Raw genomic sequence first — 11798 nt, 5'->3', positions numbered from 1 at the left:
AATGTCATAGCTGTATATAACAACGCGTGACAAAACACGTATTGTGCAATATGGCAAACTTTAAAAACAAAAAATAAAGGTAAAAAATGAAAGACGTAAAAAAATACAATTAGGGACATATAAAGCAATCTATGATGAAAATGTGCTGTTGTCCATTGTCATTACAAATCCATCTTTAAGAGTGTAGTCGTCCCAGCAACAAGCGCGTGTTCGCGTGCGCGCGTGCACGCGTGCATGTGTGTGTGTGTTGTGTCTGCTGACATCACAGCTGGAAGTGCCTTGTCACGCGGGGTTAGTAAAAGTTGGGATCGGAGCTCCACAGGGCGAGAGAGAGACACAAGTCAGGCCGGCGCAGAGGCAGCGAAACCGGGCTAAACATTACCCGACCATTGGCTGCGATTACGACAAACGGGAGACAACTCTTCTTTTTGTTTATATTGAGAAAGCGTGGCATAGACTTTCTCCTAAGTTAACCCCCCCCCCCTTTTTTTTTTTTTTTTGCCAAAGACTATTTTGGATTTGCAGAGATAACGAAGGACACTTTGGTTGCGTGGTTCGATCAAGCACCAAATGAAGCAAAGTTGAAGTTGGGCTTCGGCGTCGTGCCACTCGGTAAATGTTGCGACGTTTTCGGAGAGCGTAAACCCTGCTTCGACAGTCGATCGGCGGCGTGGGGGGGTTTCAGAGACTACTGAGCCGAGCTGTCAAACCCGATGACGGCGGCAAACTGCCCCGGGAATGAGGAGCTGGACTTCCGACTCATCTTCGGGGAGGACGGACTGCAGCAGCAGTTGGGCCCCGCAGGTCAGTGTGCTTGCCCGGTGCCGTGTTTCCCCCTATGCATACTCAACTCCCGTATTTGCGTTTTATTATTTTTTTTTTTTTTACTTCACCCCCCCCCCCCACCCCTTCCCCCGCTACTTCACCATTTAACCCTGTGAATTTAACCTCGTTAGTTGTGCTTGAGAAAGTCAAATGTTTACACATCACTTGTCTATGGCCGCCAGCCAGAGAATAACAGCAGCTGTCATTAGCCTGACGTGCTAACTGGTAGTGGAAGTGTTATTGCCTCAAAAAGTTGAGTGATTTCTACTTTGCTGTCATGCATTGTTTGTAAATATAAACAAGAACAGGTTTACTGAAGATACAGAAATAATTAAATGTAATTGTCACATGGTGTATTACTTATTACTACTTAATTAATAGTTATTTGTTGTTATTACATGTGCATATGCTGTACACAGTGTACAGGGTTTGCGTGCATGCTTAAATACGTTAAATGGTGCTATTTACCATCCACGTTTTAGAACTATATATTCCGAATAGAAATGGAAAGGATTTGTCCCATTGTCAAATTGATCCCTGCGAGTTCCTGCACAAGATGTGTCCAAAAAGTTGCACTCTTGGTGTCACAAAGGTTCAAACCCAACTCCACGCTAAAAGTTTTTTTCTTCAATGTGAGCCAGATGATCAACAAGCATGTCTTAAAAAAGATCGTGCTGCGTTTGCCTCATTCACTGTGCATGAAGAGGTGAGTGTTGTAGCTGGACAACTTGTAGCTGAGCATCCAACAGTTCCTGGCAGAAAAAAAACTTGTCGTGCACAAGCAGCCTTAATATTGTGTGATTTATTTTTCTTTTTTCTTTCCTTTATGAGCTCAAAGTGGGCATCAAGGGGATTCTTTATGAAATTATGGATGACACAAGTTGTGGCGGATTCCAAGAGGCGTGGCAGAGTGTGTAAAGATTACTTAAGTCAAAGGGGGAAAAACATTTTGTGAAATATCTTTTGTGACACCAGTCCTGCAACATTTCTGGCACTGATTTGACCTCCTCAGTATCAATATTGTCACTGTCGTATTATAAAACCTTTATTAACCAAAAAGGTAATATCGTCACTCACTGTGGATAAAGAACTGCTGTATTATAAAACCCATATAAAAATTTAAATATACTAAATTACTCACTGTAGCATTCGAAGACTATCTTAAAGATAGTCAACGTCATGCATCGTGTTTTTTTATCGTTCATGAGTGCCATACGGGTGCTAAAATACATTAGTTGCTCTATATTAAACGATATCAAAATCAAGGTTTACTCGCCAAAAACAAAAACAAAGCAGTTTTAATAATATTGCTCTGACTTGCTTCACAGAGGATGTGAGTAGGCGTCGGATGTTTTGCACATGTAAAATACTCCCAAATGATGCAAGTTTGCACCGATTTAAAAACAACACATTTGAGCCATACTAACCAATCTGTGTGATCGTCATTATTTGAGTCATGATTGATTCAAGTCCTGCATTTTTATAGACTGATCATCGACACGCCACGAAGACTGAGTAAAAGTTGATGGTTAGAGAGATTTTTCTTTCCTCTATTCATCCACACTGTGTTGTTTATTGGTCCTGTCATTGACTCCAAACCAGCAGAACCAATGAATGCTCCCACTGTGTTATTTTTCTTAAATTTTGGAATACTCTACGTATATTCACGGGATAGCTGCTACAAGATTGAATCCGTTTTTTTCCCTGGTTGGAATTGTTTGAAGTGCAGATGGCTCGAGGGAGAAAAATTACACTACTTTGAATAAGCTCTGTTGTAAGAAAAGCGATTTTAATTGTATTTGGATAGCCCAACTTGGCCAGAACAGGGAGGTGGGGGGTTATTCCTGTTTAAATGAATAAGCAGAGCGTAAAAGTAGGATCACACTAAGAGGGAGTGTCAATCTATTTTCTCCTTTCTCTGAAGGCAACACTCATGTCATGGCTTGTTTTCATTTTCATTTTTTTTTTTTGGTAACAAGCTCGTGAACTACAGTGTTTCAAACATGTTTCTACAAAACGTGGTTTTGTTCCATCGCCTCTTGCGGACCTGGGCTGATGTCATTTCACGATTTGGAATTTCAGTCTTGTAAAAATATAGAGGTTGCGTTGCCAGAAGCAAAAAATAACAAGAGCTTTATGACGATGGCTGATGTTTCAAAACAACATTTCCCACCAAGATCACCTACAGTTTATATAGGATACTTAGTTCCAGAGTTCCAATTATTATAAAATTATTTGTTAGCTGTACAGGCAATATTGTAACCTACAGTGACCTCAATAATGGTCATAAAAGTGGAAGCAGTTGTTACCGTTTATTACTAATCTGTTAAAAACCTACAAAATCTGAAAAACTTTTTGATGATGAATGTATGAGCGAGTTATGAAATGTTGTGTCAATGATGCATCGATTAATAAAATCAACCGATCCAGTCGACTCATAGCATGGGGAGCTAACATAGCAGTTTAAATCTTTACTCTACATTTCAATCGCACAAATGGATGGTCTTAAAAGCTCAACATCATAAAATCCATATCAAAGTCTTTAATTAAGAAAAGGCTCAGGGTGAAAGCCAAAGGGAATAGAAGAAAAAAAGGAAGTAGAAACATATCAAAATAAAAGCAGGACTCAACACAAGACACATTTCTGTTTCATCTTCTAACATGGCTTCTTGCAATCATCTCCATTCATTGTGACATGAAACATTCACAAACTAAAAATACAGCCCTTGGAAATGTTCAGCCAAATCTAACTTTTGGTGCATATTCTTCTACTTCATCTACCTACATGAGGTCCAATGATTTTTATTCTCCTCTTATTTGCTAGGGAAGTCACTTTTACTGTAATCGCAACTCTAAACTGTTATGCTGCTTTTCTACTTGCATAAGTAAACATGTGAGGCATTCATACTAATTTAAATCTGAGTAGTAGTGTGCATTTCCCTACACTCCCTCAAGCCTCCGCTTTGCTTTTCCCATCCTGCTCGTCCTCTAATTATACGTCTTTCTACCATTTCTTCATCATGCTCTTTGTGAATTCTTTGTTGCACAGGATACGACGTAAGAGGTGAAATTGAAATATGTCAGTGTTATTATTTAGATGCAAATTCTACCGGTTGGGATTTTCCCTGAAATTTTCTGGAAATGGAGCTACCCTCGAGCCTAATTAGAACTCTGCTGTAGGTTGGAACATTTATATGTGGGGAAAAAAAATTAAAGGAAAGACAAAACAGAGTATTTGGTGGGTTGCCCCCAAAACAAAAAGATTAAATGGAAGACGGTTGCAGAAATGGGTAAATGAAATTAATGGAGCACTGACAGTTCTTTTGTTTCCATAAAGTAACTACAAATAGAACGTCCATCAAATTATTTTTTTTGGCTTTTTGATTTTTTTTTATGCCACTATCATCAATCACATGACAGGATTGGCGAAACATAAAAAGCTTTCAAAATGCAAATTCTGATTGGAAAGGCAAGATTTTCTAAAACCAGATGAAGCGTCTAAAATCAACAAAATTGCTACTTTTGTCTAAAATAAGCCAATTTGGGTGAGAAATAAATGATCTTGACTCAATGTTTTGGGTTTTGTGCAACTTTTTGGTTCTTGTTTACTAAGTCACACAGTACCAGTTACTCAGGTACCATATTTGTTGCTAAACTCCAATATCACAATAAATTTCATTTCAAATTTTATGGTTGTCATCATACATGACATATAGCAATACAGCCACCTGACATTAAAAATATTGATTGACCTTAAGGAATTAAGCAATTTCTTTCAAATTGATTATCTGAACCGATTCCCTCGCAGTCCTCCTCATTCGGGGGAACGACTGAACGACTGAAATTACATCGCTCTCATGGTGAACTATTTTGAGCTCCCAAAAGAGAGCGGCACAGGGCAGACGGCAGTTTCTGGTGACTCGATCATAGTCGGTGCGGGAGGATCTGTCTCGTCCTAGCAGCCATTTTTTTTACATTTTCTAACCATTTGGACACTTCCATGATCTTAACGAGGATAGGTGTAGAAGAATGCTGTGCGCCACATCTCCAGGTGAGTGTGTCGGCACTCACAGACTCTAGCCAGGTGTGTGAGTATGTGTAGCAATGACTAAAACCATGCAAGTACGACCTCATGACGTCTGTTGGAAAATAATTTTATCTTCCCGCAAAACTGGACCTGAGTCAGCGACAGTGAATGACCGACCTATGAACTAAACTATAATCCATTTTTTTAACGTCTCAGCAATTTGGAATTGTATGACTTTCCTGGAGAGCATACCGTTGAAATCTCTCTTGGATTAAAGTTGTTATATGTTTGCATCTGTAATTTTTCCTCTGTAGAATTTTGGTTTTGCTGGATGAAATTTAAAAGAGACTTTTAAGTGACCACAATCGTCATGAAAATGTCAAAGGCAACAAGGTCAGCAGCCTGAGAGTCATGCACAAGGTCAACATGTGGGAGCAGACCACCATGCGGGTGCCCCCTAACCCTTCTGAACTTTGGGGTGGGGGGGGTCCCAGCACCCTGTGTGATGAATGAGACGCTTGTTTCCCCGGGGCGAGGCATGACTAACAATGTGAGGCATCTGTCTAGTTTAAATTTAGTGTAACTGAAGCTACTGCTGGCTGTGCTGTATCAACATATCAGAGGCTGCATTACACCGGAGAGAAAGCTGTTTTAACTCCTGGATCTCCTTTCATTTGTTTCTTTCTCCTCACCGTTCCCTTTGTACCGAGGGGCACAGGGATTACAGTAGTTTGAATCGGAATTATTTTAGGAGCCACCTTTAGGATGTATTTCAGTCCAGCAACCAGTTGCTATTGTCATCTTTAGCGCCAGTCGCCAATGACTGAGCCAAAGTTGGGACTGTTTCTCTTTGACAAGAATATAAATTTAGTATCCATAATGAGAGTAAATTTCATTTGCCACTCATGAAGATTATCACAGGATGATGGTCCACATTCCATCTGCGGCCCATAAGGTTTTGCCGACCCTACTACATGGGTCATAACCGGGAATGTGGACCATGTGGACTCTGACAGCTGGGCAAAAATAGAATTTCGCGCCAACTGCGAAGAGCGTTCCAGCCATATGCACCAGCTATTCCTCCTCTCATCGTCATAAACAACATCCAGCTTCCCAACATCCGTCCTTTGAAGATTCCCGGTTTTCCTATTTGGAGCAAAGCATGTTGTTTATGGTGCAAGGTGAATCTGACATGCTTGCTTTGTTTAGAGTCTCTGCGTATTTTAGTTGTGGCACATTACAAGATTGCATCCGATTAAGTTCAAGTAAGAAGCTTTCTTAGTGTTTATCAAAAAACACGTTAATGCATCTTTAAGACAATCATGGGTATTTACTTCCGGTTGTTGTTTGGCACTGAGTCTTTATCCCATAATGTTATCTCAGCATGAGATTGTTAATTAGGAGCCTGATTTAGCTGCCGGCGTATGTTAATGGTAGCTTAGGGCGAGCCTCTGTTGGCTAGTGAATTTTCTGTGACGGCACGGGAAGGCTTTATGAAGTCACACTCACGTTAACGTGACATAACGTGCAAAAAAGAAAAACAAGTGGAAATTAAACAGAGAGCAAAAAAACTAAAGAGTCTAATTCACCCAGACTAATCTCCTGCCACTACCATCCGAGATTTATATTCAGACTCAGCAGATACAGGGAACCCCAGCAGGTTTGGCACAAACCCAGGCAGGAAGGTTTTAAGCCACAGGTGACGGCAAACCTTTGTCACACCTATGCATGTGCGTCACTAGGTCCCGTTATAGAAAAGTAGGCCAGCAGACAGCCCACGAAATCTAAAAAAACAAAGCTTTGTGAGACTACGTGGTAGGTGATTTGTTACTTAACGATTAGGAATGACCTACTACAAGGTAGAATGTCAAAGTCTTATGTAAAATCTTGTGTTTTAATGAGCTGTACGTCTTTGTTTGACATGATTTTTAGTTTTGCAGTGTACTCAAACAACCATACTTAACATACTTAAAAAGGTCATCTAGTTCAAACAATGAAAGAATCTACCTGAATATGCTGAGCTAGGAAAAACATTGCTGTTTTCACGCTTTTTGAAAAAGTCGTGTCAGTCCACTAAACTCATCAGGGAAATTTCAAAATTGAAGTGGTCTAATTGGTTATCCTCTAGTCTAGAGTCATTGTTTGGGCCATAATTTTGCTGCAAGCCTTCGTCCAGCACCTCCCGACGTGGGTAGAAAGAGGAGCCAGGGCCACTGGTCAGAATACAAAGCCTTTTGTACGTGGGGTGTAAGCAGATCTGGTTCTAATCAAGTTGCGTACCCACCAATAAGGGAACCTGGTCTTAGGTTACCCTCTTGCTCCTCTGCCACATGGTTTTGTGGCAAATGCGTAATCCTAGACCGTGATAAGTCTTGATGCATGAACATACGTGCACAAATGGTACATTTAAAAACAATGCTGCTCTAGCTCTTTGTTGACATGGAAGAGTTCGTGTCGTATTGATTATAATCCAGGCTAATTCAATAAGATACATTTGTAGAACTATTATAAAAAAAGGTAAACGTGTTTTTAAATGAGAAAACAGCATTAACCTGAATCTGCTCTGAGTGAGACTAACCCTACCGTTCTGTTGTTAACTGGACTTTCTCAGAATATGGGCTTGTATGTCACTGTCGGTCACAGGCCTCTGACACACTTCAGTGAGGAGGCGGAGGAGGGAGGAACAAAGTGCCTGTTGCCTTCTCCCCAAGCAAGAATCCCCAATGTTACAATCATTCCGAGGCTTAGTGAATAATAACAATAAACCCAGGTGGATGTCAGTGAGAAAGTTTCCCTGTTGTTATGATCGTTTTTTGTTTTTACTTTACAAACATTGTTCTACAATGAAACGGTGTGGTTAAGCTATTAATAACTGAGGTACAGCAAATCCTCTTAGAGTTCTTTATTTAAACGGATTGGCTGTGATGTATGGATACTTGAGCAGTGTGTGACGCACTGGTTTTTCTAGACCTACATTGGAGATTCACTCGAAAGCCGTCGCTTAAAAAAAAAAACCTGGAACCTCCACTCTTTTCCATTTCTTCCCCGTGACCTCTCCTAAGGTGAATGAGCTTTGATAGGGGGGGGGATTCCCTATCACCCGCTCCTTTCCCCACTCTAGAGGTTTTAGGTCACGGGCTAATAATATCCGGGACCAGGTAGCGGCGGCAGTCCCCTGTATGACACTCGACTTTGCAACGCTGCCACTTGACGCCTGAAAATGTCTCTAAGCAGAAAAACATGAACCTGCTGACTTTGACAGCTTGTCATGAAAAGTGAGAGAAAGCCCCACGGCAATTTCTCAAAAGCCACATTTCAAGGGATAATTTAGAGATTACGGCAGTGAATATTTGAACGGGACAACAAAAGGTTTTGTAACCTTCCAGACTAGAGTGCTAAAAAGACCTTAAAAGGTGACTACTCTCGTTTGCTTTGAGACTCTCCTATAGCACAGTTTTGGCAAATTATCCTGAACCATCATCGTCATAAGAGTCTTCATTATGAAATTCGCAGTTTAGTCTTTTCCACAGAGCGTCTTCCGCTTGCCTCAGTAGTGTGTAAGATGCTGCCGTCGGAGGAGCCAATGTTCGGGTCTTGTGACAGGCGGCCTGGCCCAGTGTGAAGCTGAGCAGCTCTAAATAGAAAGCTTGCTACGGCTCCTGCTGTTACTGTTGTTAGGAAGGGAGTTTAGAGGGGCCGGTGTCCCTCTCTGTCCTTTAACCGCAATCTCTGATTTGACAGGCCGTTGCGGTTAGAAACTGAAAGAACGTTGGAAGTTAACCTTACAGTTAGAACACAAGCCAATGTTTAATTTTTGCTCATTTATGCAGAACACAATCACAAATACTCTGGAATATGCTGGTCTTACACATGTTCTGCTTTAACTTCTCAGGTAGAAAAAACAAAAGATATTTGTTCCTACTCAACAATAGCAAAGCTCTTTTTCCCTGAAGGTTGTGTGGTGTGTTACCAGTGTAACTGGAAAAACTACGTTACTGATTTCCACGAAAACCTTTGCGCAAAGGAAGAAACCATGACGATTTCTGTCAGATCTCTGCCAAGAGGTTTAAGATATTGCTTTTATCGAAGGGTTGTTGATTAATTGCTGAGTTGCATTCCGACTGTCTTATGACATGGTACTTCAAAGCAGCTAGCTGTTTTTTTCCACTTTTCCGAGAACCTACAAATGCCTCAGTCATCTTGCGTCTAATCTGCTTTTTCATGATCCGTTTCCGTAATTTACAATATTAACACTCGCCATCAAACTAGTAGAGAAGTTATTGGCGGGGGCATTGGGGAAACCTAATAGTTGCTGCAGAGTGCATCCAGTGCATCCAGTGGGAGTTTATCAATAAATACCAACAATGTAGAGCCAATGTGCTCTTGTCTATTTGTTTGTGTGTGTTTGTGTGTGCATGTGTGTGTGTGTGTGTACATGCTCCCTGTGCTGAATGACTTTGGGTATAAATAGCCTGCCCAGTGCAGTGTGATGACAGCTGACAGCACGCACCATTGTGTGAATTTGTTTCCTGAGTAGTTTTGTTCATCGGTTATCCCTCTTGAAACCATGCCTGTAAGGCAGATGTGGTAACACTCTGCAATTTCTCTCCTGACGTTGGACTCACTCATGGAATGAATCTCTGGAGGAGAAAGGAGTTCCAGTTATAAGAATTGCTGCATCAATTATTTGTGGAAAGTCTTGAACCTTAATCTCTTCCAACAATTTGTTCGAATTTAGAGATAGTTGGTCATGAGCAATAATAACTATTCTTCTACATGAATTCAATACTTTGTCCATTGGTGACTTTCCCTGCGGCGTTGGAACAGGTTTGAGCTTTTCAAGGGAACTCATTGTTCTTATAATAGCAATAAATTTTACGCTGCGAGCAGGGTTCGAACCTGCGCGGGAATATCCCATTGGATTTCGAGTCCAACGCCTTAACCTCTCGGCCATCGCAGCTGATTACGCTGACACAGTTAATCTTATATAAATGTCCAGCTCACACAGATGCCTAGCTGGTAGATATCACAAACGCGTTTGAAAACTTCGTTTCGTGCCACTTTTTTTTGTTATCCCTGTGGATACCCCCCACTTTCTCAAAGAAAGCATTTTAATAAAGGTTGTTGGTAAGGTTAGGTCGGGATAGGCTCGCCCTCAACCCCGATGAGGAGAAAGAAGCACTCTTAAAATAAGTCTGGCAAAACTTTGTGTTAATATTTCATTTTGTGTCTCCTATTAGATCTGGAGCCAGATGACAACACGTCGTTCTACATTATAAACGTGGGGCAACCCCCATCAGGGGTCACGAACCACCAGTCAATCAGCCTCCCCTGTCATGGCATGCAGTCGCACTCCCCGCTCATCAGCACTTCACCTCGCCTTCAGTCATATAAACAAGGACCCGTGCACCTGACTTATGAGGCCCAAGACTCAAAGTATGGCTCCTCCCCCTTGCTCCATTCTGCCCCAGTGGAGGCACCAAAAGCCTTTGAATGCCCCAGTATTCAGATTACCTCCATCTCCCCGAGCTGCCAGCAGGAGATGGATGCCAATGAACAAGACCTGAGGGCCAACGGCCCCGATAGGGAGTACCACAGTGAGAGGCCTCTGTCCAGAGACCACCTGTATTTGCCTCTCGACCACTCGTACCGGGACTCTTCTCTCAGCCCGAGCCCAGGCAGTAGCCTCTCATCTCGGAGCTGGTTTTCCGATGCCTCCTCCTGCGAATCATTTTCCCACATCGATGACGATGTTGATGCTGAGCTCAATGAAGCCGCCGCTCGCTTCACCCTGGGCTCGCCGCTCACGTCCCCGGGCTGCGCCTCCCCTCAAACGGGAGTCGGCAATCTGGAGGTACAGCCGCAGTGGCAGCACCCTCACCCCTCCTTCGTCCAACACTCCGTCACGCTGTCACCTCGACAGTCCCCCTGCCACTCACCACGCACCAGTGTCACTGACGAGAACTGGCTTAGCCCACGGCCACCTTCTCGGCCCTCCTCACGTCCCACCTCACCCTGCGGGAAGAGGCGCCACTCCAGTGCGGACATCTGCTATCCTGGCTCCGTGTCGCCACATCACTCTCCCTCACCCACGCCAGGACCTTCACCTCGGGGGAGTGTGACAGAGGACACCTGGGCCGGCAGTCCCTCTATCGGAATGTCACCCTTTCAGTGCTGCCCGTCCGAGGCGGACATCCCATCTAAGACACGGAAGACCTCGCAAGATACCACAGCCATGCAGCCTCCAGCAAAAGGAGATTTGGGCATAGATGACAAAGGAAATATGCCTCAGATTCTAGACTCTCCCTCAGAAGAGGCACTCCACAGTCTCAAGAAGGATGTGCACGGGGAACAGTTCCTCGCCGTGCCCTCCCATTTTTCATGGAATAAACCCAAGCCTGGACACACACCTATATTCAGGTAACTCTCATCAAGTCAAAGTTGTGGCATAGAATTAAACCGTGGCAAATCTGGACAGGCCAAGGACTCTCCCTTGACTGTCCTTTGTATCGCCGCAAGATGGCCGCAATGCTCTCAGCAGGTAGACCAGATGTCTTAAAGAATAGTGGTGTAGAAGAAGAGCGGAGCCGTCTGCTCCATCTCCATGGAAGTAAAGGTCGGATTTGAGGGTTGGATTCGAAAGCCCCGTCAATTTAGACACCGGCATCCGCTCAAGATATGCTGGAATTTTTGTAATGTGGTCTTCAAATTCAGTCTTTGCAGAACGCAAACGTTAAACAGTCAACCGCTGTCTCCTTTTAAGCTCCGCTCACTAATAACACCCACCGATGCAGTTTCCTTGCAATACCCATCCCAGTCGATTTTTACTTGAAAAAATATTGGGAATTTTCCTCCGAGTCGGCAATTTCACGCACTTAGCGGACTTCAGTTATCTCTTTGATGATTATGAACGCTATCACTACTTGTTAAGATTTGAAAGGCAATT

General features: G+C 42.8%; 1 protein-coding gene and 1 non-coding gene across 2 annotated transcripts in view; one reads left to right on the top strand and one right to left on the bottom strand.

Annotated features, from left to right (window-relative positions):
* Positions 1 to 264: 264 nt before the first annotated feature.
* Positions 265 to 11798, top strand: part of nfatc3a (nuclear factor of activated T cells 3a) — a 37378-nt gene continuing 25844 nt past the window's right edge. The window contains exons 1-2 of the mRNA XM_088372026.1: positions 265 to 804; positions 10093 to 11272. Of these exons, the coding sequence (XP_088228152.1) occupies positions 714 to 804; positions 10093 to 11272 (1271 nt within the window). The 5' untranslated portion in view covers positions 265 to 713. The remainder of the gene's footprint in view (positions 805 to 10092; positions 11273 to 11798) is intronic.
* On the bottom strand, positions 9731 to 9812 carry trnas-cga (transfer RNA serine (anticodon CGA)). The gene has a single exon. It is a non-coding gene; the product is annotated as a tRNA-Ser (tRNA).

Source organism: Syngnathus floridae, chromosome 3 (genome assembly GCF_059516105.1).
Source record: "Syngnathus floridae isolate MCC-2025c chromosome 3, RoL_Sflo_1.0, whole genome shotgun sequence".
Taxonomy (NCBI): Eukaryota; Metazoa; Chordata; class Actinopteri; order Syngnathiformes; family Syngnathidae; genus Syngnathus; species Syngnathus floridae.
The sequence above is the reverse complement of the archived record's forward strand: the minus strand, read 5'-3'. Positions and strand labels throughout refer to the sequence as shown.